Consider the following 27,726-nt stretch of genomic DNA (forward strand, 5'->3'; position numbering starts at 1 on the left):
CTCCGCACCTACCCTCCGCCCCCCCCCCCACCCTCTCCTCCCCCCGGCGCTCACCTGAGGTATGTGTTCGCGTTGCCGTCGGGGAAGGTGTAAGGGTGTCGGCGGCGGAAAACGTGGCCCACTCGACTGCAGGGCGCTACCTCCACCACGCCCCCGCACTGCCACGCCTTCAGGGACATCTCTGTGGCGGTGGTGGTGGGAGGAGAGGGGAGAGTAGTAGTAGTAGTAGTAGTAGTAATAGTAGTAGTAGTAGTAGTAGTAGTAGCAAAGATCTTATGAATGGTTAGGTTAGGTTAGGTTTGAATAGCTTTAAGTTGGGTTAAATTAGGTTAAGTTAGATTAGGTTTATAAGATCTTTGGTGGTAGTTGTAATAGTAGTAGTAGTAGTAGTAGTATAAGTAGTAGTTGTAGTAGTAGTAGTAGTAGCAAAGATCTTATGAATGGTTAGGTTAGGTTAGAATAGCTTTAAGTTGGGTTAAGTTAGATTAGGTTTATAAGATCTTTGGTGGTAGTTGTAATAGTAGTAATAGTAGTATAAGTAGTAGTAGTAGTAGTAGTAGTAGTAGTAGTAGTCGTTCGTAACCATAGTACTATCATCACTATTATCACAGTCATCCACTATACTACTTTTTTTCCTCCTCCTCCTCCTCCTCTTCCTCCTCCTCCTCCTCCTCCTTCTCTCGACGCACACTTACCCAGGTTCTCCGCCCCCCACACCTCCAGGCCGGGGTCATACTTGCCCAGCTCCTCCCACCACTCGCGGGCGATGAGGAAGAGGCCGCCCGCGACGACCGGAGACCTGAGGAAGAAGAAGAAGAAGAAGAAGAAGAAGAAGAAGAAGAAAATGGATGAGAAAAAGGAGGAGTACAATGCATAAGGTCAAGACAACATTCAAAAGCAGGTCAGTCAAAGGGATTTACTGCTAGATATGATTGTGTTATTTCCTTCACTCCAGGCTCTTAACACGGTAGGTGCGGGGATCATGTATCTTAAAGACCCCTCTAAGCAAATTAATGAGAAAAAATCATCACTCACGCAAACCATTTCATAATATATAGTATCAACGCATTTGTGATCAGTTTACGCATCATCTATTTTGGGGTTTATATCATGGTAAAAATCTGGCCCATAACTGGTACACGGTAAAGCCACAAATTTGGCCCGTCGCTGCTACCGGGTTAAGACTACACTCGCGTCTTCCCTTGATCGGTTGCTACAGGATCCAAAGACCAGTATATACTCTTTTGATCCTGGGTTGCTATGTCTCCTTGTATTGCCTCGTGCGGTGGGTCTTCAGGAGTATACTCGTTGTGTCGCTCATTGAGGTGGCTGTATACTAGGCTGCCTCCCTCGACCGTCTTAGGATTTCCCATAAAGACATCCTTAACGAGCTCATCTCTGGCCTTCATTGGGTATGGGATAAACTGTCTGTCTGGTTGTGCTGCGCCGCATGGGGATGGGGAGGAAGGACAGAGAAGGTTAGAAGCAGTGGGATGAGAGGTAGTTGAAGGAAGGCTTTTGAGACCATTTGCGTTATTCCTCACTCTGGCTCTGGAGACTGTTCTTGTTCTTCTTGTTCTCTAGTTCTTAAGGAGGATCAAGAGGACATCTCCCATTCCACTGTTAACTGACTTTCCTTTCCTTTGTTTCTCCTTTTCCTCAACGCCCTTCCACCCCCTTCCTCCCTTCAACTACCTCCCATCCCACTACTTCTAGCCGCCTCTGTTTCCCTTCCCCACCCACTACCCGTCCTTCCTCCCCACCCCCACCCATTTTACCTGTTGTTCCCTCTCACCTGTACACGGAGGTCGGGTCACTCCTCGCCCCCGCCTCCTCCTCCGTCAGCGGCACCCAGCGGAAGTGCAGCCCCCAGTCGAACCCTGAGTGTGTGTGGGGGGAGGGGAAGGAAGGGGAGGTGATGTCATTAGTACCTTGGTTATGAAGTCGGCTCTTACCTTACCTACCTGGTCTGTACCTGCCTCAAGATTTAATTACCTCGTTTTACCTGACTCATCTTTCCTCATCTTATGTCTTCCTTAACATTACCTCACATTATATTCTTTTACCTAATTTAAATTAACTTGACCTCAAATTCTCTTGCCTCATCTTACCTCGCCTCACCACCGGGGGCCTCGTGATGCAGTGGTTAGCACACTCGGCTCACAATCGAGAGAGCCCTGGTTCGATTCCCGGGCGGAGTGGAAAAATTTGGGCGGCTTTTCCGATACCCTACGCCCTCCACCCAGCAGTGAATGGGTACCAGGTATTAATCGGGGGTTGTGTCCCGTCTCCTGGGGTCTGTTCCCTTCTCCTATAATTCCTTCCCCCTCCTGTTTCTCTCCGGCATATGACCACAGATGTTGCGCCGACTAAACGAAACTTTCCAACTTATTTTTCGCCTCGACACCCCCCCGCACCTTGCTTCACCTGGCTTGTCCGTCTCTCGTTTTGGTATACAGTTATTCGTATTTTACCTAATTTACACTAACCCAGCTTCACCTTATCTTGCCCTACCCTACCTCAGCTTACCTTACCCTACTTTACCTTACCTTAGCTAACCTCACCCTTGCTTCACCTGGCTCGTCTCTCGTCTAAGTAATTCACGAGCTAGTTTGTCATCCCCAGCAAGTACCCTTCCGATTATAGCAAGGCTCATCATGGTCGATCTCTGGGTACTGCTGGGACCTTCATACCCCCCACCCCACCCCCCTTGCCTTGTCAGCGGAAAATGGTGCCATGGATCGTATATTCCTGTGCGCTTACGTTAATTAAGTGCAGAAGGATAGAGGATAAAAAAGTATGTCCCCAACGTCATAAAATGTGAGAGAGAATGGGTTTGAGGATTTCATGGATCTGAGATGATGAAGATTAATGCTTCCTTCACTTAATTCGGCCTTTGTTTCTGTGTTTCATTGTGCGGTATTCGTCTGTACTTTCACCGTTACGAGAGAGAGAGAGAGAGAGAGAGAGAGAGTTAGAAATCTATGTCTCATCGCTGTTTAAGGTTTATAAGATAGACGTAACTCAGTGTATATCAAAAGCTCTGTATTGTTTTGTAAGTATAGGCATTTATTTTTTCTCTCTTTCTCTGCCCAGCCACCCGCACCGCAGCAAACCACTTGACAACACACACACACACACACACCCACACACACACACACACACACACACACACGCACACACACACAACCCATTACAGCGTTAGTGAGCCGTGTATATATATATCTCGCTTTTGAACCCGATTATTAAAGATGGAGAGAGAGAGAGAGAGCACGCCAGCCTCCCAAGAAGCAATGATTTCGTTATGCCGAGTTAATGAAATTGTTGTTCCCGGTTGATGAAAGCGACGGCGAGGAGAGTTTTGTGTTGCCGGCTGGAATGGCGCCGTGTGTGTGTGTGTGTGTGTGTGTGTGTGTGTGTGTGTGTGTGTGTGTGTGTGTGTGTGTGTAAGAAGGAAAATTTATCACCTTAGAAGGAAGAATATCTGTTAGACTTTTCACCACATACATACATACATACATACATACATACATACATACATACATACATGCGTACATTCATACCTACACACCTGCTTAAATACATACACCTCCCCTTACGTACATGAACACACACCATCCTACACCCATATATACAAACATTCATCCATCCATTCATCTATTTCTACATACAAACACATTTATGAGAGAAGACACAGCTCACCCACCTCCCTTTAGCACCGATCCTGAAGCCCGGTACTCGAAGGTGTCCTGGTCTATCACGTCTATTACGGGGCACACGAGGCTGCGAGGATTCTGTTGGGGGAAAGGAGCGGCGGTGAAGGGATCTATTAGGGCATTCGAAAGCGACCCGGGGATGTGTAAGGGGCGAGGTACTGATAGAAGGGACATGAAGGAGGATTTTAGAAGGGTAGCTTATGGATGATTTTATAGGCATAGTGAGAGGATGAGACAAAAGATGGAATTTGGACGCTGGAATGTAACCCGGTATGTGAAGGAGGTGAAGGGACATGAAGGAGGATTTTGGAAGGGTAGCTTATGGATGATTTTATAGGCATAGTGAGAGGATGAGACAAAAGATGGAATTTGGACGCTGGAATGTAACCCGGTATGTGAAGGAGGTGAGGATGAGACAAAAGATGGAATTTGGACGCTGGAATGTAACCCGGTATGTGAAGGTGTTCAAAAGGGCGAAACACTAATGGATGGAATAAAAACGATGCTCCAGGAGTACTTAAGGCATAGAGAAAGAATAAGGAAGTGTAAAAGAAGTAAAGAAGCAGAACTGAAAACGGTCGAGTGGGAGACTAATATAAAGAGCATCAAAATATCCCGAGTGAGTGTGTAGCTCATTTTAGACCCCCAAGAATGATCTGGGAAGGATTATTGCTCGTTTGAAAGGCATATCGATCATCGGAGTGGTCCTCTGGGGGACATTGAAGGCTGGGGGGCTGCTGGAGTCTTGGGGGGACGAGGAGGAGCTGAGGAGGGGAGGAAACGTAAGAGAGAGAGAGAGAGTGGCTCTGAACTTGCTTGGAAACGTACTCTCCTCTTTCCTCCTCCTCCCTCTATCTTCCTCCTCCCTCTCCCTCTCCTCTAAACTCCCTCTTCTCCTTCCTACCCTTTCAAGTGCAAATTCCTCTCCCAATGTCTCCCAACTAAACTCCCTCATCTCTTTACCTCCCACCCCTCCCATGTACTCTCCTTCCTCCCACCTCCTCTCTCCTCTCCCTTCTTTCCCTTTCCCATATCGGCTTGTCTCGACTCCCCCATCCTATACACTCCCTGGTCCCTTCCTTACCCCCTACCCCATCCCTCCCTCTTCCTTGGGCCGCGTTTCTATAGGTGGGTCATTATTGCTCATTGAACTACGCAGGAAACACATTTGTAATCCTTCTTAGTCAGCAATCTCAGACCCTCCACCTCTCTTGTCAACTATATCCAAAGGTCGAAACGGAGATTAATCGGATTTTCATGAACTTTTTCACGTTCATGGTACAGAAGAAAGGTTAAGGGCCTATTACACTGATTAAATCTTCCGTGGATCTTCAGTCAAACCACGATTTCCGCTAGCGTGGTTCTCATTTTGTTTCTTGTTATTGCTGATGATGATGATGGTGAGTAATACCGTCGTCCTTCGAAATCTACCGTAGCTTTGGAAGATCGTGGACACGTTAGAAAATCACGGAAATATGAAAACCTCGCCAGCGGAAATCGTGGTTTGACTGAAGATCCTGAAAAATTTGCCAGTGTAATAACCTTAAGACTACCACGAGTCAGAAAGTACCTCAGGAAACGCCCAAAACTCCTAGGAAAGCCTTGTCAAATGTGTGAGCTTGGGGACCTAAGTGTTGAAGAGTTTGCCCTTTGTTCTGAAACTTTGAATCGTCTCCTTTTACTGCACCCCCACCACCACCACCACCACCACCATTTACAACTCCTGTATTAGCCCTACCAAGCGGTCTCACCCCCATTAACCATATCGTTCTCTCCACCATCATCACCACCACCACTAACGTCATCATAATCAGACTCTCTATCCACCTTCTTATCAGCATCCCTTTGACGAGCAACTTCATAATTTTCATCCTTATAACCATCATCATCTTAATAGCTTCTCTGGCAGCCCTATCATCGGTTATTCTTCTCTTATAGCCACTTCATCATCACCATCATCATCATTATCATCAGTCACTATCTTCAATTCTAACAACCTCATCACCTCTCGCTTCATTACTACCAACAACGTCAACCAATACTCAGTTCTTCTATCGCACGCACGTACTACATTGCCACCACGCGACTGAACACGAGACAAGAGATAACACAACCTTACCACTATCCTCTAATCGGAGTCTAATTGAACCTCCTGACTAAACTCCTGCCACCCCCTCCCATGTACTCTCTCTCTCTCTCCCCTCCCAGCTCAGCCTTCCTCTCCCACTCAACCTTGCCTTCTTCCCCTCCTCCAGTCACTTACCCTTTGACCTCCCTACACTATTACACCACCCACCCCACCCGCCCACCACCAACTACCCCCCGTTTTCATAGAACCTGACACACCCAAAATTTTCCGTTCCGCCCACACCCAGCCATTCACTGACCCATATATCACAAACACACGTAGAACATATTAAAGTATAGGATATGTTGAGTAAGGAGAATAAATAGAGTAAGAATTGAATATGTCCATCTCACCCTTACCCTTCCCTCCCTTCCACTAACCCCCCTCTGCTCCACTGACATTGAAGTACTTGCTGTTATTCCTCTTACTAGCCAGTCAACCGCCCCTTCCATGTTTTGCTCACCTAAAATGACCTGACTACAAGGATTCAGCCACTCCCTCAACACACAGCATAGCACCCCAGCATCCACTATGACCAGCCAAGCGCCCCTTACAAGGTTTACTACCCTCTAGTGACCCACCCATCATGATTCATCCCCTCACTTCACCCCAGCATCCATCCCTCACCCAGCGAGACACCAGCATCCACCATAACCAGGTAACCACTCTCTTGCAAGCCTTACTCTCCTGAAACGACCCACACATCAAGATTCACCCTTCAACCTCTCACCCACATCCCCCACCCACTGAACGCCACCCCCGACCCCTACACCCAGCGAAGCATCCCATTCTGACCCTTCACACCCAGCGGAGTACCCCACCCTCACCCACACACCCAGCAAAGTACACCACCCCCACCCCCACACTCAACGCACCACCCCATCATCCACCCTTCACCCAGCAAAGCACCCCGCCCTCACCCCCCTCACTCCCATCCCCACACCCGAGCATCCGCCCGCACAGATATCCGCCACGCCCCGAATGACCCCACCCACGCGCCCACGCCCCACGAGAGTCAGTGACCTCCGCGGCGGAACTTACCTGACGGAGGGCATCCAGGAGAGGCGTCGCCCAGCCCTCGTTGACCTCACAGTGGGAATCAAGGAAGAAGATCGCCTCGCCCCTCGATGTGTCTGCTCCGCGCACCCTGGACCGAGCCAAACCTGGGGACAGACGGACAGACAGACGATCATGCACGGCGGGCACTAATAAGGTTCTTTGTGTTTGGTCTTAGTCAACCCGCCTCCACTTCCCACGCGACTCCTTTTATAGTAGCGGTCAGCACGAAGAACCGATGGATTGTATGACTTATCGGCTCCTTCGTCATTTGTAATTTAAAGGGAGTAGTTTTTTTTTTATTGAAGGTTTGTAGTTGGGTTTCTTTTCTTTAAATTGAAGGTTTGACGGAGTTGCATTATGACGTGTAGATCGAATATTCTGAGTTTGCTCTTTAAAGTGTTCTCTGTGTGTGTGTGTGTGTGTGTGTGTGTGTGTGTGTGTGTGTGTGTGTGTGTGTGTGTGTGTGTGTTGTGTGTGTGTGTGTGTGTGTGTGTGTGTGTGTGTGTGTGTGTGTGTGTGTGTGTGTGTGTGTGTCCAATAAGGTCCTAGCCCCCCCGCTGCGCCTCCGCCCTCACAATGGATAACCTTCATCACACAGACTCCGCGCACGTTATTAACCTCCCTTTCCGAGAACACCTGTATTGAGTCCACGGTAATTGCCAGGCGGGTCTCCAGGTAACCGCACAGACGCCGCCACTTACAGTCGTATATCCTGAAGTTAACTGAAACGTAAAAAATAAAAATAAAAGATCATATACCTATCAACAAAACGTCTCTCAGTCAGCCATCAAAGTAGTGGCGCCAATCAGTGGAAGTCTTTGATATAATTGGGGAGTTAGTCAGCGAAGTGGTGACTCCTAACAAGTTCCGTCTGCAGCCAGTGAAAGTCAGTCAGTCAGTCAGTCAGTCAGTTAGCAGAGAAGCCAGGCTCGAATTATCAGTCAGTTAGTCAGTCACGAGGTCAGTACAAGAACCAGATTAGACTTATAATCTCCAACCAACAAAAACAGTCAGTCAGTCAACAAAAAACATCCTCAGTCAGTTAATCAGTCAGTCAGTCAGTCAGTCAATCAGTCAGTCAGTTAATCAGTCAGTCAGTCAGTCAGTCAGTCAGTCAGTTAATCAGTCAACTAGCCCGTCAGTCAGTTAATCAGTCAGCCAGTCAGTCATTTAATCAGTCAGCTAGTCAGTCAGTCAGTCAGTCAGCAGAGCAATCTCAGAATCTACCAGTCAGCCAATCGATGAAAGTCAGTTACTTAGGCCACCGTTCACTCCGCTAAATAAATTACAACCTCCACCAATCAAATTAAGTCAGTCGGTAATTTGGTCAGCCGAGTAATTAAACTAACCGGGACACCCATGACATTGCGCATCCCCCTCCCCCCCCCGCCCCCCCTCCCTCCTCATTCCACTGCCCCTGCCCCTCCTCACCTTGCCTCTGCCCATTCCTGACGAGACGCACCTTCGGCAGCCCGGCCAGCAGCTTCCCGTCAGAGGCTGCACGGAAAGAGAAAAGGGGATGAGAAGAAAACGCGTATCACTGTAATTAAATTCGCTCTGTTGACGCGTGAGAAACAGAAGCATTTATATCAAAGTTGTGTGACGTCAGAGGCTGCAAGGGAACTGTATGAGAGAGAGAGAGAGAGAGAGAATTGTGTAAGGGAATGTATCGAATAAGAGAAAGACTTGTACAAGGAGAGAGACCGTAGGAGAGAAAGGACTGTATAGGGGAAGAAACCGTATGCAAGAGAGAATTGACCGTAAAAAATATAAAAAATCGTATGGGAAAGGAGATTGTACTAGAGAAAGAATCGTATTGGGTAAACCGTATGAAATAAGAGTAAAGAGCCTATTGATTAAAGAGTGAATCCTATAGTGTGCTTCATCATCATATTTGTATACTTACGGTCATCGCTGGCGTCATCCACCACCACGATGTCCTCCAAAAGGTCCTGGGGCGTCCGCGTGAGCAGGCTGCGGGGTAGAGACAAAAGCTGGCCTGAGTTACGCCGCCCCTGTGCTCCTGCCGCGCCCCGCCTCGCACGGAGACCTAAGGGCCATATTACTCAACATTTCACCTCCCAAGTACACATATTTGACAAGGCTTTCGTAGGAGCTGTGGGCATTTCCAGGAGTAGTTTTATGACCCTGGTGGTAATGTGACCCTTCTTTTGTACCCTGAACCTGAAGAAACACTCATAATAACCCGACTGACCCCCTCTTTGAAATAGCTGATGTGAGAAGCGAGTGTGTCTTTTAATGCCTACCCTTTTTTGGCTGGTATTGCAAGACACTTTGCTATATCACATCAGCTATTTCTAAAGGTCAAAGAGGGGATCAATCGGGTTCTAATGAGTGTTTCTTTAGGTTCCTGGTACAGAAGAAGGGTCAGACTACCACCAGGGTCTTAAACTCTCCTAAAGCCTTGTCAATTGTCTTATAATACGACCCACTAATCGTGCGTGACAATGTTCCGTGACGCTTCCTACGTGGCGAGGCAAAAGAAGAAGAGTGTCTCACCTGGACCATCGCGTGTGTTGCTTACTGTGTTGTGTTACTGTGTTGTGTTAGTATTGCCTATTTTACCGTTTCTACCATTGCTGTTACTATTATTACTGCCACTGCTATACTAATAATAATAATAATACGTCTGTCTCCTCCCGAATTCATATATTGCATGACCCACTTCTCTATTACAAAAAGGTGGGCCGTGTAGGGGATTACAGACTTATCTTTCTCTCTCTCTCTCTCTCTCTCTCTCTCTCTCTCTCTCTCTCTCTCTCTCTCTCTCTCTCTCTCTCTCTCTCTCTCTCTCTCTCTCTCTCTCTCTCTCTCTCTCGTGCGTTTAACGTAATAATATTGGAACGTTAGGATTACTAATAAAAACGGAGATTATTTACCGGTATTAAAAGGCTTTGGTGTGTGTGTGAGTGTGTGTGTTTATAATTGTGTGTAATAATAATAATAATAATAATAATAATAATAATAATAATAATGATCTTTCCTTCTCACTTTTCGACCTTATGTTACCTGGTGTTATCTGGCCCTCAATTTGTTGCCTAATGGGGGACTTTTAAGGACAGGGCAGGTGCGTGGTTCCCCCCCCCCTTCCCTCCCAGTCCCCCCTCCACCCCCCACCCCGACCCGCTGACCATAAGTTTGGCCCCGCCGCGCGATACTAGGGCGGAACCGCGGCGGATTTCCATAAAAATAGCGAGGGAATATGACAACGATCATTCTCTCTCTCTCTCTCTCTCTCTCTCTCTCTCTCTCTCTCTCTCTCTCTCTCTCTCTCTCTCTCTCTCTCTCCATAAGGTCACGCCCGTCAGCTTATATTTATTACCGATATCACAAACTTGTTCCCTCGATTTTTTTCCTACGTCCTTTTTTTTCCTCCTTGTGGTTTGGCGCGAGGATATAGATAGCGGATGACCATAAGGTGTCTGTCTGTATCCGTTTTCTGTTGCCTGCATTAACCGTTTTCTTTCTTTGGTGGTTCTTGTATAACTGTTCTTTTTTATGCGAGGTTATGCAGGCCAGTGTGTTGATGTCTTAGTGCGGTTCTTGCATTAACGAAAGAAAACATAAATGGAGACGCGTTTTTAAGTCATCTGATAAAAGTGTTCTGTTGTTGTTGTTGAAGTTGTTAAGGTGAAAGGTCGTCTGATGATGTTGTTTAGTGAAGATTAATGGTTTTGAATGGACATAAGTAGGCGTGGTAGATAATAAGTGCTTAGTTCGTAGTGGTAAGAGTAGTGGTGGTAGTAGTAGTAGTAGTAGTAGTAGTAGTAGTAGTAGTAGTAGTAGTAGTGGTAGTAATAGTATTAGTAATAGTAGTAGTAGTAGTAGTAGTAGTAATGAGAATATACAAGAAGCAGAATAATAACAAGAACAAGAGGAACAAGAACAAAAACAAGAGAAAACATTAAGAAAAGGACAACAAGATCAAGAACAAGAGAACAAGAGAATAGAAAAGAACAAGAGGAAAACAACAAGAACAATAGAAAAAGAGAAGAACAACAAGAACGAGAGAACAAAAAAATAGAAAAGAACAAGAGAAAAACAACAAGAACAACAGAAAAAGAGAAGAACAACAAGAACGAGAGAAGAACAAGAAAAAGAAGAGGAGGAGTAAGAAGAAAAATCAAATATATGGAAAAAAATGAATAAGAAAAAAAATTAATAATGATCAGAGTAACACGAGCAAAAAACAACGACTAAAACAACAGCAACACCTGAGCCTCACCTGACGAGGGTTCTGAGCAGGGTGGAGCGCGCCTCGTTGTGGAAGGTGACCACCACGGATAGGGTACTCAGCGGTTCTTCCTCATACTGCAGCTCCCGACATCTGAGGCGAGAACAGGCGCAGATGTGTTAGAGCCGATTTCACAGTCCAACACAGTGTCTTCGTAACAGCCCGAACCAAACTACAGAATCCCATACAATCCAAAACGGTGAGGTCTTCGATGCCACACTAAATACACAAGACCTTTCCTGTATAGTTTCATCAAATTTGTGAACTTAAATATAAACACCAGACACTATACAAGGAAATTTCGAAGGCTCTGGTGTTGGTTTGGGAGCTTACTAACCCATCATGGGGAACTGTGGAACTGGCCAGACAGACAGACAGAGCAGACAGCTAGATACACAAAACATAGACTGGCAGAACAGGTTACAAAGCGCAGGTACAAAACACACACACACACACACACACACACACACACACACACACACACACACACACACACACACACACACACACACACAGAACAGCCTCTTCCCCTCCCCCACACAAAGAACAACCTCTTCCCTTCCCCCCACACACAAACACACAGAACAACCCCTTCCTCCCCCCCCCCGCACACACACAATGAACAACTTCTTCCCCTCCCCCCACACACAAACACACAGGTCAACCCCTTCCCCCTTCACCCCCCAACACACACCTCCCCTGAACACACCTGGAATGTCGCGTGTCTGGGATGCTTCTGTTCGGCGCGAGGGAGTTGGCCACGAGGCTGTTGAAGGCGTGTCGGGCGTAGGGTTCCTGCTCCCTGTCCCTCGTGTGTCCACCCGCCAGGTAGCTAGACACATCCATGGCCACCAAGGGACTCCGCCCACCGCCGCCGCCGCCTCCGCCCATGCCCTGCGCCACCTGGGACACAAGAAGCTTTCTGTACACTCGGTAACCTGTGTGTTCTTGAGTAAGGTCTTGGGTTAATATACGTAAGGATGGTATTTGAGGTAACTAACGAGATTTCTATTTTAAGTAATGTTAGTAAAGTTCAAGTGTATTGGTGATGATTCATTCTAAAATTATAGTCCAACTCTATTTGGTAAACTGATACGATATAATGATGCATTCGTTAAACTAATGTTGTTGACGTAAATAGCAGGTAATTTTCATCTATATTTCCTTCTATTTACTTTTTTTTCTTAGTGCTGCTGATGCCCCTAACTTTATAGTGTTGTGTGTACATGATAAGATAAAAATATACATAAGAAAACTATTAATACAGAAAACCATATATTAGGGTGCGACTATATTTATTCTATACAAGTTTTAGTCATTTTTCGTGGTACCATCTGCACGGAGAGTCAGCGAGAGGGGATCACACAGGGACGACTCACACAAGATTCATAGAAATTCAAAATAAGTGTTGATTTCTAAGATATAGTTCCATTGCGTTAGGATACTTTAAGGAGGCGATTGGTGCGATACGAGTAGTAGTAGTAGTAGTAGTAGTAGTAATAGTTGTAGTAGTAGTAGTAGTGGTAATTGATGTAGGAGCAGCGAGTAGCGGGCTTTTTTTTTATTATAGTTTCCTTTTTGTGTGCCCTTGAGCTGTCTCCTTTAATGTAAACAAAAAGTAGTAACAGAAGTAGTAGTGGTAGCGGTAGTAGTGGTAGATGTTGTTATTGTTGTAGTTGTTATTGTTGTTGTTGTCGTTGTAGCAGTGATAGCGGCAGTAGTGGGTGCAGCGCCCAATGAACCATGCCAAGCCTAAGTGAGGCGTGAAAAGAGTTAGGGAGTGTCTGTAACTAACGCCTTCTTCCTCCTCTTCCTCTCTTCGTTCTTTCTTCCTGTTCTCTCCTATACCCTAAACATGCCACATCCTTTTCTGTTGTGTCTATCTCATGCCTTCATCCATATCCTTCACTGACCTCCTCCTCCTCCCTCTTTCCTTTTCTTCTTCTCTATCTCCTTTTTCATTTAACTGTTTCCTTGCTTCTTATCCTCTTATTAGTTCTTTCTTGCTGTCCGCTCCTATACCCTAAACATGCCACATCCTTTTCTGTTGTATCTATCTCATGCCTTCATCCGTATCCTTCACTGACCTCCTCCTCCATCTTTCCTTTTCTTCTTCTCTATCTCCTTTCTCCTTTAACTCTTTCCTTGCTTCTTATCCTCTTATTAGTTCTTTCTTGCTGTCTGCTCCTATACCCTAAACATGCCACATCCTTTTCTGTTTTATCTCATGCCTTCATCCATATCCTTCACTGACCTCCTCCTCCTTCTTTCCTTTTCTTCTTCTCTATCTCCTTTCTCCTTTAACTCTTTCCTTGTCATTTATCCCTTTTTGCCGCCGCCACTACATCCCTTGCATCTCAGTCTCTCTTCTCGAAACTCTTGAAAACTCTTCCTGAACCCTTGATTTCACGTTCATCAGCATCACTGCTTATTATTATTATTATTATTATTATCATTATTATTATCATGAAAGAAACAGACAGATAGATACAGACGAACTGAGCAGACGGACGGATAGACACTGACGGACTGACATACAGACAAATAGAGAGTCAGAAAAATTGGTGTTAATTAAAATGATGGAAGCCAATGTTTTGTCAGGCCCATGTGTGTGTGTGTGTGTGTGTGTGTGTGTGTGTGTGTGTGTGTGTGTGTGTTTTGACAGTAAACTTGTCATGTGGAGATTTATGGAGCGTATCGATAACTTTCTTAAATAAACGATGATGATGATGATGATTGTGAGGAGGAGGAGGAGGAGAGGAGAAGAAGAAGGAGGAGGAGGAGGTATAGAAAGACTTGAGGAAGGAGAAGAAGGAGGAGAAGGAAAAGAAGAAGGACGAGGAGGAGGAGGAGGAGGAGGAGGCGTAGGAGGAGGAAGAGAAGAAGAAGAAGGAGGAGGAGGAGGAGAGGAGAAGAAGAAGGAGGAGGAGGAGGTATAGAAAGACTTTAGGAAGGAGAAGAAGGAGAAGGAAAATAAGAAGGACGAGGAGGAGGAGGAGGAGGAGGAGAAGGAGAAGGAGAAGAAGAAGAAGAAGAAGAAGAAGGAGGATTAGGAGGAGGTATAGAAAGACTTGAGGAAGGAGAAGAAGGAGGAAAAGGAAAAGAAGAAGGACGAGGAGGAGGAGAAGGAGGAGGAGGGAAAAAAACGAGGAGGTGGATGAGGAGGAGGAGGAAGCGAAGAAGGACGAATCGTATCCAGAAGAGGAGAAAAAAAAATAACAACGGCTCATTTTTTCTTCCTCCCTTCTTTACCAAGCCCTTTGTCTTCACCCTCACCAACTCCCTCCCCCCAAAAAAGAAATACAACAAAAACTCCTTAACAAAAAGATATCTGAAGCAGTAATTAAAATCCCACTTGTCATTTTTTTTCTCGTGTGACAAAGGTTTCTGGCGCTGGCATGTGAGGGAGGCAAAGGGGAGAGGTTGAAGGCTATCATTTTTATCTATTTTTATCACGGACGCTCCTGACAAAGCTCACAAGCCTCCTTACGACTCGCTTTGTTCATTCTTTTCTTTCCGTTCTTGGCAGAGGTTGGGCGAGAGTTGAAGGGAAGTGGGGAGTCGAGGCCCTTAATTCACTACCCCTTCTCCCTTCTTCTATTAGGGGGCTTCGTGGTGCAGTGGTTAGCACACTCGGCTCACAATCGAGAGAGCCTGGGTTCGATTCCCGGGCGGAGTGGAAAAACTTGGGCGGCTTTTCCGATACCCTATGCCCCTGTCCACCCAGCAGTGAATGGGTACCAGGTATTAACCGGGGGTTGTGTCCCGTCTCCTGGGGTCTATTCCCTTCTTCTATAATTCCTTCCCCTTCTGTCTCTCTCCGGCATATGACCACAGATGTTGCGCCGACTAAACGAAACTTTCCAACTTTCCCTTCTATTAGCCTGCTGTACCCTTTTGCAGCCCTTCCCTTCAACGCCATAGTTCATAGCTTGTGTAAAACCCATATTCCCCACACATTTCCAGGTTTACACACCCATTTCCACATCTGATAAGGCTGTCGTAGATGTTGTGTGTACTTCCATGGGTAATTTTATGAGCCTAGTGATAGTTTGACAAGGCATCTGAACCGTGAACATGAAAGAAGCACTCAAGAGAACCCGACTGCTTTCCTGTCTGGCCTTCGAAAGTGTTTGTTGTGAGAGTTGAAAGCGTTTGAGGATACAGGTGGGGAGTCAAGGCGTCTCCCCCCTCCCCCTTTTACCCTCGTGTTCCCTTCCGAGTCCTTCCCTTCATCGGCAAAGTGTCAGAGTTGTCATAAGTTTCGACATTCTCAAGCTCACCGGAACACGATTTATGGTGAGTCCCGTGTGGGTGGGTGTGGGTGTGGGTGTGTTTGCCGTCATTTAACCCCCATCATATTAATTCAATTTATATTATTATTTTTTGTTCCTTCACAGCAGCATGCTAATTTAATTAACAACCAAAGGAAAGATTGCCTAGGATACGTGGGCAGCGCTGAGTGAAGATGATGCTAATAATAGAAAAGACATCGCCTTACAGAGAGAGAGAGAGAGAGAGAGAGAGAGAGAGAGAGAGAGAGAGAGAGAGAGAGAGAGAGAGAGAGAGAGAGAAAAAAATGTTTTATAATATTCTCTAAAGGTTCATTCTACGACCTGTTTTCTTGCTAACAACCACCATCATTATTATTATTATTATTATTATTATTATTATTATTATTATTATTATTATTATTATTATTATTATTATTATTATTATTATTATTATTATTATTATTATTATTAACATTTTCGTTATTATTATTTCCATCACTTATAAACATGTAATTTGTCTAAAACTTGATCTCATTTTTTTTTGTTTTCATTATTATTTAAGGCTCAAAATTTTAACGTGAAGAGCCAGTTTTGTTATTTTTCCACTAACTTGCTCTTTATTAATGCGTATATTCTGTATTGCTATGTGTTTTTACGGTGCTAATTGAATTTCCTTTTATTTGTTCATGTCTTAAAAGATATTCATACATACAGAACCACCAACACACACACACACACACACACACACACACACACACACACACACACACACACACACACACACACACATCTATATTTATAACCAATTCTCCTCCCACAGACGCTAACAAGAGATAAGTGTGTGTCGCTGTGTGTTAGGACCCTCCCCTCTCCCCTCCTGAGACCATAATATGACCAACCCTTCTGCAAGCACCTCCACCACCACCACCACCAACAACAACAACAACAACACGAGAGAGAGAGAGATAGAAGGAGAAAGAGGAAGAAAAAGGTAAGTTGAAGATTTCGTTGGCAGTCTTTATTTTCATTTTAGTTAGTCAGCTGGTTTCATACATACACATTTATTTTTCATCTCTGTGTGTACGTAAACAAAGGAAGGCGATAAAATAGACGAGTCGAGTGTATTTAATTGGGTTCAAGTATTTATTTGTGGGTATGTATTTATTTTGATGTGAGGTATATTTAGTTTTTTTGTTCTAGCTTTCTATACTTCATGTTATTTTTTTTTTGTGTACGTAAATTAAAGGAACGAAATAAAAGGTGAGTCTAGCGTAGTTAATTGGATTCAGGTATTCATTAAGTAGGCATTTATTTATTTTGATATGACGTATATTCTTTTTTTTTTCGTTATTTTTTTTGTGTGTGTTTACGTAAATGAAAGGAACGAGATAAAAGGTGAGTCGAGTGTAATTAAGTGAGTTCAGGATTCATTTAGTATGTATTTATTTATCTCGATGTTACGTATACTCAGTTTTTTTTATAATTTTTATCGTGCGTGTTCATAATTAAGCGACCGAGCGAGCAAAGAAAGACCACGGGCTGTATTCTCAAACCTTTCTCCGCCCAAGTACACATATTTCACAAGGCTTTCGTAGGCGTTTTGGGCATCTCCAGGGGTGGTGTAATGACCCTGGCGGTAGTGTGACCCTTCTTCTGTACCATGAACCTAAAGGAACATATTTCACAAGGCTTTCGTAGGCGTTTTGGGCATCTCCGGGGGTAGTTTAATGACCCTGGCGGTAGTGTGACCCTTCTTCTGTACCATGAACCTAAAGGAACTTATTTCACAAGGCTTTCGTAGGAGTTTTGGGCATCTCCACGGGTAGTTTAATGACCCTGGCGGTAGTGTGACCCTTCTTCTGTACCATGAATATGAAAAGACCCTCATGAAAGCACAATTACTATCCTTTTCAGCCTTTGGAAATAGGTGATGTGGGAGGTGGATGGGTCTGAGAATAATGCCCCAGGTGAAGTGTCCCCCGTGTGACGCCCCGAGGTGAAAAAGGCGAGGGAGACGAAGGGAGGGTTGCGCGAACTGTAATCTAATTGAGTTCCCGAAGTGGCGTGATGCTCCCAGCGCGGCGATATATAAGTTTGTCGCGGGAAACCAGAAGAAAAATGAGAACCGCAGAGGTCTGACACTGCTTCTTGATTGGTTGGTGTGTGTGGTGGGGGGGAGGGGGACAGAGGGGGAGACTGTGTGTGTGTGTGTGTGTGTGTGTGTGTGTGTGTGTGTGTGTGTTTATTTATCTATGTTTGTTTGTGTTTTAAGTTTGCATGTCTTTTAGTGAGTCTGTTAGTTTTGATTTACTTATTTGTGTCTTTCTTTTTAGTATATGTGTTTGAATGTGTTTGCTTGTGTGTGTGTGTGTGTGTGTGTGTGTGTGTGTGTGTGTGTGTGTGTGTATAAATTTTCCACCGTACAGGAAGCGTAAAATCAGCCTCCACCCAACAAACCATGAATCATAAATATTTACAGAGGCGTCGATGGAAACAAAATTCATAAACAAACACACACACTCACACACACACGAACCAACTAACCAAGCAATAAATATAACCTCACTCAATATCCCATGAACTCGAATTCCTCCACTCATATCGGCGAACAATACACTCTACGGCAACCATATTTTGGGAAGTTAAATCAAGGAGAGTGAAAAGTTAGGGCGCTCAGATGGTATACAGCGTTCAGGCACTTCACTGTTTGGCTGATAACCCCGCGAGGTGGTGCTAAAAGCGGTGTTTGAGCGGCTATCTGACTGACTGGCTGACTCGCTCGCTCGGTCACTGTCTCTCTGTCTGTCACTCTCTCTTTCTCTCTTCCTAAACCTCTCGCTCCTCTTAATTCAACCCACCTCTTCTTTCTAACTCTCCCCTTCCCTTACCTCCCCCTCTAACATTTCCCTTTCTTCCCTTCCAATCCCTTCTTCCTTTCCTCTTCCCTTCCTGTTTTTTTTCCTTTTTCTTCTCCTCCTAAACCTCTCGTCCTTCTTAATTTAACCCCCCTTCTCTTCCTATCTCTTCCCTTCCCTTATCTTCCCTCTAACATTTCCCTTTCTTCCCTTCCAGTCCCTTCTTCCTTTCCTCTCCCCTTCCTGTTTTTTTCCTTTCTCTTCTCCTCCTAAACCTCTTGTCCTTCTTAATTTAACCCCTTCTCTTCCTAACTCTTCCCCTTACCTCCCCTCTAACATTTCCTTTCTTCCTTCAGTCCTTCTCCTTTCCTCTGCACGTCCTGTTTTTTTCCTTTCTCTTCTCCTGCCTTCCCCTCCCTCTCCTCCCCTCTTCATCCCTTATACCATCTTCACACATACCTAAAACGGACTTTAAGTATATTGACCTAATTTAGACAGCAACAGAAGGGGGGTCTGTAAGTGGCCAAGTTAGGTAAGATATATTCTTGATAAAATAAAGTGAACGGATACAATCATTTTCAATCCAATATAAATCTCCATTCATTCGGCCTCCTGATAATCCGGGATACTCTTTGTGTAGATGAAAATAGTACAGTTGCGAAAGCGAATTATAAATGGAAAATCGCGGGTCGTTGAGTGACCTGCAGAAGACTTAAAAAATGAGCAGTGTAATGGAGAAAACATGTTAGGGAGCTTTTGTCGCATCGAACGCTGAGAGGCTGTCCACTGTTCTTGCCCGACGCAACTTCACGCCAGGAAAAATATTGATGAAGTGTCGCAAGAGAGGAAGATTGGCAGCCTGATAATGCGTAGGATGAAGAATATGTCAATGATTTGTCCTCGTTAAGTCTTTGTACTGAAAAATGGAGTTAATATTAATTTCTCAAGTCCTGGTCATGTAGCAATTAATGTAGAACGAGGTTATAAGGTGAGAGAGAGAGAGAGAGAGAGAGAGAGTAGGATTGTGTGTGGAGGTCAGTATATATCAGGTCGGCTTCGTAACATATCCTTTGTGTGAGAATTCGCGGCCACTTTTTCGTCTGAAGGAGAGAAGAAAATATACGCCGCGGTGGTCTGCTGACGGAGGCGAAGCGGATTCTGTGTCGATGTTCTTTTTTTTTTTTTTTTTACTTTTGGTTTGTGAAGGAGTGGTGTGACTTTCTATCGTAAAAAGAAAAGGAGAAAAGAAGAGAAAATTAGATAAAATATAATGAAAGCAGAGGAAAGGAAAGGAAAGGAAACTGAAGGGAAGGGAAGGGAAGGGAAGGGAAGGGAAGGGAAAGGAAAGGAAAGGAAAGGAAAGGAAACTGAAGGGAAGGGAAGGGAAAGGAATAGAATGGAAGATACCTTAAACATAAAAAAAACGAAAAATAAGTAAAAGGGAGAGTAAACATGAGAAAACACACACACACACACACACACACACACACACACACACACACACACACACACACACACCTACCGCTGCTCCTGCCCTGAGAAAACAAATCACTGTATTGAAGGAAGTTTGAACGAGGTTACAAACTTTGAAACTCCCACTCACCTCCTCCTCCTCCTCCTCCTCCTCCTCCTCCTCCTTCTCCTGGTGTTGCATTATACATAGAACGTGCAGCAGTAGTATTAGTAGTTTATTTTAGCATAAGAGTATTAATATTAGAAGCAGTAGTGGTTATGGTAGTAGTGGTTGTAGTAATAGTCGTGTATCGTATGATCTATGTGGAGGGGAAGCTTAAGTTGACACACACACACACACACACACACACACCCACACACCCACACAGCCCCCCCACCCCCCACACACACACTCCCTCCTCCCCACACACACACACACACGCACTCCCCTCCTCCCCCACCTCCACCCCCCACACACACACTCCCACACTCCCCCCTCCACCCCACACACACCCCACACACACACACACAGTCAACCCACGAACAAGCCAACCGCCTGGAGCTTCAACTCTGTACATCGTCCCCGTTGTGTGTACATCGTGGGGGAGAAATAGATGGATAGATAGATAGATATAAATAGGCAGTCAGGTAGAGATAGATAGATAGATATATAAACAGGCAGTCAGGTAGAGATAGATAGATAGTCAGATAGATAGATATATAAATAGGCAGTCAGGTAGAGATAGATAGATACCCAGATAGATAGATAAGCATATAGAGAGGTAGGTAGATTGAGAGAAATCGCTTACGCTTCGTTGTGCAGTGGTTAGCGTGCTCGACTGACAATGGAGAGGTCCCGTGTTCGAATCCCGGTGGAGTGGAGCTAACAGCAGACACACACACACACACACACACACTCTGGCACACACAATACACGCTCAAAACCAAACACTCGGACGGAGAAACAATGAAACGCACAAACACAATAACAAACAAACAAACAAACAAACAAGCGAGCAAGGACAGCCGGCGGCACGAACAGAATTAAACGGAAAAGATAAAAAAAAAAAATGAAACACGCTTCCTGTTTTTTTTTTTTTTTTTTTTTCAGCGTGAGTCCGGGTTCGCTTCGTTTCCCTCTCTCTGTCAGATTGTTTTCTTTTTTTTTCTTTTTTTGAACTTTTTTTTTAGTTGGTGATTGTGATTTGTTTTCTTATCGTCATGTTTCGTTAACTTTTCCAATTCTTGCCTTTTTCTTTTTTTCTTCTTTTTCTTTTTCTTCTTTTTCTTTTTTCTTCTTCTTTCTCTATCTTCTTCTTCTTCTTTTTCTTTTTCTTTCTTCTTTTTCTTTTTCTTCTTTTTCTTTTTCTTTTTCTTTTTCGTCTTCTTTTTCTTCTTCTTCTTTTCCTTCTTCGTCTTTTCCTTCTTCTTCTTATCCTTCTTCTTCCTCTATTTTTTTTTTCCATTTTTTTCATTATCATCTAATTTTTGTCCTCCTCCTCCTCCTCCTCCTCCTCTACCTCTTCCTTTCTTTCCTCTTTCACATTTTTTTCAAATTCGCGAAAATAACGAGAAATCTTGTGTCGACATAATCTTTGCGACTCACAACGAAGGGAAAGAAATGTCGGATATTTTTTCCTGGTGATTCTTTATTGTGTTTTCCTTCTCTTTCCTTCGATCCTTTCTGCCTTTTGCTCTTTTCTTTTAATTAGTTTCATTAGTTCTCTCATTTACCCTTTCGATTTCTTTCCTCTTAATTATCCCTCTTCTTCCTCCTTATCATCTTATCTATACTTTCCTCGTTTATCTCTTAACCTCCTTTCATTTTCTATCTTCCCTGTTTCATCATACTTTTGTTTCTGTATCCTCTCTTCCTTCATTGTTTTCTGGCCCTTTTTTAATCTATCTTCTATTCTCTCAACCTTTCATTTTTTCCTTTGTTTTTCCTTTGTTTAATAACCATTCCATCCCTCCGTCCCTTACGTTCTTCTCTGTACCTTCTATATCCCTGTTCACTTTGTTTTCCCTTTGTTAAGCATCTCATTCTCATCCCTCCAAACTCTTCCTTATTTCTTATACATACATCCTTGTTCTCTTTTTTTTCCCTTTCTCTCCCTTCTCATCGCTGCGTACCCTCCTTCCATCTTCCTTCAAGCATATCAAACAATGTATATACAAATTGCAAGTATAATAAAATGTTTCAAAATGTTTCTCCCTTCTACATCCGCGTTTTCTTTGTTTTCCCTTAGTTTATTAACCTTCTCATTCCTTCATACACTCCCTCCTTCCTTCCTTCATCTCTCTACATCCCTTCCCTTTGTATGCTGTCCTTCCCTCCCTCTCCCTTCTACATCCGTGTGATTCATGTCTACCTCTCCATTACGGTCTTGCAGTAATATGCCGTCGGGTCAAGAGAACAAGCCCGGATACGTTCACACCTCCGGAAAGGTCACAGAGCCGGGATGTCCAGCGATCAACGTCTGACAGGTCCTCGTGGGCTGAGTAGTCGTACTAGTCGAGTTAGGAAAGCCAGCAAAGAGGAGGAGGAAAGAAGAGAAGAAGGGAGGAAGAAAAGAAGGAAGGATGGAAGGGAGAAAGAAAGGAAGGAGGAAAGCCGTGAGGAGGAGAGAAAGAAGAGGAAGGGAACCCATGTTGAGGAGAGGAAGAGGAAGGAGAGACGTGAGGGGGAAAAGGAGGAGGAATGCTGGGAAAGAGAAGGAAGAAATGTCGTGAAGGAAAAGAGGAGGAAAGAAAGCCGAGAGGTGGAGAGTAGAAGGAGGAAGCAAAGACGTGAAGGAAGAGAAGAGGATGAGGAATAACAACCCAGATCGGTACAAGAAGACTTCCATAATGTACTAATGTTCACCTTTCTCCTCCCGGTAAAGCGAACGAATGGTCTTTTTTTCAGCCACATAATATTAAAAGCAAGATTATCATACATTGCCAACCTTCAGATTAGAGGAATTAAAAGCTTGCCAATAGATTACAGGTATCGAACTTTGTAGAGAGAATTTGGTGCCTCTCTAAAAGATTTCAAAAAATATTAGTTTTCATTGTTTACACGTAATAAAGGAAAACTACTTATGTTTGATTTTACCTTGTTTACTTTTGTTGTTGTTGTTGTTGTTGCTGCAGTTGTTTTCTTGTTTATTTTTGTTGTTATTCTTGTTCTTGATGCTTGTTGTTGTTGTTGTTGTTGTTGTTGACTTGCGTTCCAATTGCTTTGTTTTATTTACCGTTTCCTTTAATTACTCTCTCTCTCTCTCTCTCTCTCTCTCTCTCTCTCTCTCTCTCTCTCTCTCTCTCTCTCTCTCTCTCTCTCTCTCTCTCTCTCTCTCTCTCTCTCTCTCTCTCTCTCTCTCTCTCTCTCTCTCTCTCTCTCTCTCTCTCTCTCTCACACAAAAAAAAAAGATAAAAACAAAAATATATATAAGAAAAGAAAAGAAATGAAAAATAAAATAAAGTAAAATACATAGAAATAAAAAACAAACAAAAAAATAAGAAATAAAAAATAGAAGATAAAAAAATACATCGCAATTTCCAGCGTTCACCGCCGTCCACTCTTCGTAAATGCCCATAACACCGAGACCGCCAATCAGCCTGCTGGGTCAGTATCGGGGTAATTGTGATGGCCGAAGATTGCCGTTCTGTACTCTACCACTGGGATTGTGCTTAAAGACCGCTCGATTGTACGCTTTTATTTTGTTGTTGTTGTTGGTGGTGGTGCTGTTGTTGCTTCGTGGTGCAGTGGTTAGCACACTCGGCTCACAATCGAGAGAACCGTAAACGAAACTTTCCAACTTCCTTTCTACATCAGTTTTTAATTTTCCCTTGATGTCCTTTCATGGATCTCAGTAATAACGATAGACCGTGTGGCGTGAAAATAAGTGATACACGAGTCGGACAAAGAAAAGAGAAACGGATAAAATTATAATGAAAGTCTAAGTAATTTTCTTGCATTCACCAAAAGCAATGACTCTTGTTTATCTTTTCTTTCCCTCCTTCTTCACGCTTCCTCATCTGCAACCTTCTCCCGTCTTCCTCGCATGGCCGGGTTACTTTAGGACAGTTAAGAACATAAGGAGTTTGCAAGAGGCGGTTATCATACCCCAACCACACAAGGCAGATCTATTTAGTCTATCACCATGCATCCTTAACCCGTCCGCTGCGATTGGCACGGATTTGGCTTACACTGGTAGCCTGGTAACATATAGTCCCAGGTCCTTCTCTCTCTCTGTGGTGGATAGTGGAGTGTTTCTCATATGGTTTTGGTATGCTTTATATCCCCTACTAATGCGCATGACCTTACATTTTTCTTCCTTGAATTGTACCAGCCACTTTTTGTTCCATTCCTGTAGCTTGGTGATGTCTTCTTGTAGGAAATCTGCACTGAAGGGGTTAAGCTATCTCCTCCCGAAATTGACCCCTCTTTCGGCCACCTCTTTGGATTCTTTTTAGGAGAAGCGAGTAGCGGGCTTTTTTTTTATTATTGTTTCCTTTTTTTGTGTGTCCTTGAGCTGTCTCCTTTGTTGTAAAAAAAAATGTGTGTGGCGCTAAAGCTTTCTCTTGTAGACGGGTTATATTTGTGTAATCAAGAACGTAAGGGCATGAGTCTGCAAAATGTCGCCTGGTCTTCTTATAGGGCAGCTCTTTTAAACGTGTCAGGCTTCACATTCTCATACAAGAAATTCCCTGAGGTCACAGAGGCGATTAGTCTGGTTCTCACGAGTGCTTTCACGTTCCTGGTTCAGAGCCTCGTCAAACTATCACTAGGCTCATGAAACTACCCATGGAAATACCGTCCCTTTCCGTTTCAGAGCCTCGTCAAACTGTCACTAGGCTCATAAAACTACCCATGGAAATACCCACTCTTTCCGGTTCAGAGCCTCGTCAAACTGTCACTAGGCTCATAAAACTACCCATGAAAATACCGTCCCTTTCCGGTTCAGAGCCTCGTCAAACTGTCATTAGGCTCATCAAACTACCCATGGAAATACCCACTCTTTCCGGTTCAGAGCCTCGTCAAACTGTCACTAGGCTCATGAAACTACCCATGGAAATACCGTCCCTTTCCGTTTCAGAGCCTCGTCAAACTGTTACTAGGCTCATGAAACTACCCATGGAAATATCCACTCTTTCTGTTTCAGAGGCCTCGTCAAACTGTTACTAGGCTCATAAAACTACCCATGGAAATACCGTCCCTTTCCGGTTCAGAGCCTCGTCAAACTGTCACTAGGCTCATAAAACTACCCATGGAAATACCTACTCTTTCCCTGTACATTCTCCCCTACGTCTCCCCTTCCTTCTTCACTCCTCTGTCCTTCCTTTCCCTCCATAACTAAGACTCATTCTTCTCTGCAATTAAGGTCAGTATTATACTCTCCGGCTCTCACATCAACTAGTTTCAAAGCGCAAAAACAAGACAGTCGGGTTGTTATGAGTTGTTTTTTCACGTTCAAGTTACAGAAGCTTCGTCAGACTACCACTAGGGTCACGAAACTACCCGTGGAAATACCCACAACAACCTCTACGAAAACCTTCTCTTACGGGGATGTGTGGGCCCCGAACTTAAGAATATGGACCCAGCCTCTCCTTGGCCCGTGAGGCGCTATAGATCTTCCTCTCCTCGCCGCGTTTATGCTCGTGTCGTTATGGGAGATGAAGGGTCCAAGGCTATTCATCTCAATTTTCATCTCATCGAACCCCGAACCGCCTGATCTCGGCCGCAGTAGGGGAGATTTTCATCGTCTCCCCTTCCCTCCCCTCCTCTCTCCTTCCCTCCCCTCCCCTAACCTCTCTTTCCCTTCCCTTTCCTCCCCCTCCCTCCCCTCCTCTCTCCTTCCCTACCCTCCCCTAACCTCTCTTTCCCTTCCCTTTCCTCCCCCTCCCTCCCTTCCTCTCTCTCATTCCCTCCCCCCCCTTTCCTCCCCCTCCCTCCCCTCCCCTTCTGCGGTACAGTATTACGCATTTTTAGGGGAGGATGATATGGGCTGGTCTCAAGCGCTTCAAGATTTATGGTTCAAGTTAACTTCATTCTCTGTCCTTAAGCTTGAACAAGGCAGCCATTTCTTAGGCCTTTGGATGGAGACGTTTAAAAAAATAATCATGTGTTTTGTTGCGACATGATACCGAACAAGGGAACGTTTACTATGTCATTTTCATCCTCCCTAGTCACGTTCTAGGATGCTCGTTTTCCCCTCCGTAGAGTAAACAAGCCTATATGAAGAGTGTGGAAATTTTAGAGGGAAAAAAATAAATCCTGCCCGATATTTTAAGAGGGAAAAAATAAATCCTGCCTGATATTTTAAGAGGGAAAAAATAAATCCTGCCCGATATTTTAAGAGGGAAAAAATAAATCCTGCCTGATATTTTAAGAGGGAAAAAATAAATCCTGCCTGATATTTTAAGAGGGAAAAAAATAAATCCTGCCTGATATTTTAAGAGGGAAAAAAATAAATCCTGCCTGATATTTTAAGAGGGAAAAAATAAATCCTGCCTGATATTTTAAGAGGGAAAAAAATAAATCCTGCCTGATATTTTCTCGTTTACTTCACATCTTAAAAAAACATCACTGCCCTTCTGTTACTTCCTCCTTTTGTCTCTTCGGTCATCATTGCCTTCCCTTCATTCGCTCGTATTTCGCTTCTCCTTCGTCTGTACATCATCTCTCAATAATTGTCATTACCTCACCGTCCTTCGTCAATGCCTCTCCTCTTTCTCTCCCCTCATCTGTAAGTCCCACGGCCCTCCCTCATCCCTCACCCAAAGCCCAACACGTCATTAGGCCTTGGTGCGTGTGACGGAGCGGGGGCAGAGAGAGCAGGGCAGGGGTATTGAGGGCAGAGCAGGGCGTGGTAGGGCAGGGCAGAGCAGCACATGAACTCTACAGGGGCGGGCGGGAGTAACGTAAGCTAGGCGGTGGGTCAGGGCGATAATATCAGGAGAGGGAGAGGATGTGGGAGGGAGAGAAGGAGCAAGGGAGGGTGGGAGACGGGAAGGAGGGAGGAGGAAGGGGGCGTGGCAGGCCTCAGGTGCTTCTAATGAGTCTCCTTAACCAGCTGTCTCTCCCCTTCCTTCCTTCCTTCCTTCCTTCCTTCCCCTTCTCTCCCATCACATACCCTTCTCTTCTCTCCCCTTCCTTCCTTCCTTCCTTCCCCTTCTCTCCCATTACATACCCTCCTCTTCTCTCCCCTCCCTTTCCCTCTCATTCCCTCCCCACCTCTCCTTCCTCCCTTTTTATCCCCGTCTCTTGCCCTTTCCAAGCCTACTTCCTCCTCCACTTCCCCTCCCTTTCACTCCACTCTCCTCCGCTCCCTTCTGCTCCTCTCCCCTTTTGACCTAACAACCTTTCCCGCTGTCATCCTGCCCTCTCTCTCCCTTTTTTTCTCTCCCCTTTCCCGTCCCCCTCTCCCTTCCCCTCCCTTCGTTCTTTCCTTCCCTTCCCATTCTTTCCCTCCCCTTTCCCTTTCTTTCCAACACTCTCCCTCGTTAATGTATTTGTGAATAATGGAAAAGGAGTAATGTGGGTCAGAGAGAGAGAGAGAGAGAGAGAGAGAGAGAGAGAGAGAGAGAGAGAGAGAGAGAGTCTGTGCCTAATGGCGATTCAGTGTAAGAACGAAAAAAATCAGGGTAACAAGAATGGAACAAAAAAAGAAATTGGGTGAGAGTGTTGTGCCCTATCCTGCAACCTCCCCCCCCCTCTCCCTCCTTCTCTTCTCTCCCTCCTTCTCTTCTCTCCCTCCTCTCACTAGTCCGTTCACGTTTATCTCTCCATTTATCTCTCCCTCTCTCCGCGTCCCTCCCTCTTCCTCACACGCCTTCCTTTCTCTCTCCTTCTCCTTGTCATCTTCTCTCCTAGTGATTTTCTTCCTTATTTTCTTTGTTTTTTTTTAATTTCCTGTTTCCTTCTCTCCTTATTTTTCTCTTGTTTCTTTTCACTGTCTTTCTTTTCTTTCCGTAATTGTTTTCATTTCCTCCTTATCCTCTT

At 44.6% G+C, this 27,726-nt stretch overlaps 1 protein-coding gene across 2 annotated transcripts in view; it reads right to left on the reverse strand.

Annotated features, from left to right (window-relative positions):
• The window catches only part of LOC126992581 (polypeptide N-acetylgalactosaminyltransferase 14-like), an 81,824-nt gene that overhangs the window by 12,179 nt on the left and 41,919 nt on the right, over nucleotides 1–27,726 (reverse strand). The window contains exons 2-10 of one of the 2 annotated variants that reach the window (XM_050851389.1): nucleotides 11,868–12,061; nucleotides 11,150–11,251; nucleotides 8,810–8,877; nucleotides 8,335–8,400; nucleotides 6,886–7,007; nucleotides 3,707–3,794; nucleotides 1,796–1,880; nucleotides 696–799; nucleotides 55–181 (exon numbers count right to left, since the gene is read on the reverse strand). In XM_050851389.1, coding sequence (XP_050707346.1) covers nucleotides 55–181; nucleotides 696–799; nucleotides 1,796–1,880; nucleotides 3,707–3,794; nucleotides 6,886–7,007; nucleotides 8,335–8,400; nucleotides 8,810–8,877; nucleotides 11,150–11,251; nucleotides 11,868–12,061 — 956 coding nt within the window. The remainder of the gene's footprint in view (nucleotides 1–54; nucleotides 182–695; nucleotides 800–1,795; nucleotides 1,881–3,706; nucleotides 3,795–6,885; nucleotides 7,008–8,334; nucleotides 8,401–8,809; nucleotides 8,878–11,149; nucleotides 11,252–11,867; nucleotides 12,062–27,726) is intronic. The other variant, XM_050851390.1, reaches the window with a different exon arrangement.

This window comes from Eriocheir sinensis, unplaced genomic scaffold, assembly GCF_024679095.1.
Source record: "Eriocheir sinensis breed Jianghai 21 unplaced genomic scaffold, ASM2467909v1 Scaffold491, whole genome shotgun sequence".
Classification (NCBI taxonomy): domain Eukaryota; kingdom Metazoa; phylum Arthropoda; class Malacostraca; order Decapoda; family Varunidae; genus Eriocheir; species Eriocheir sinensis.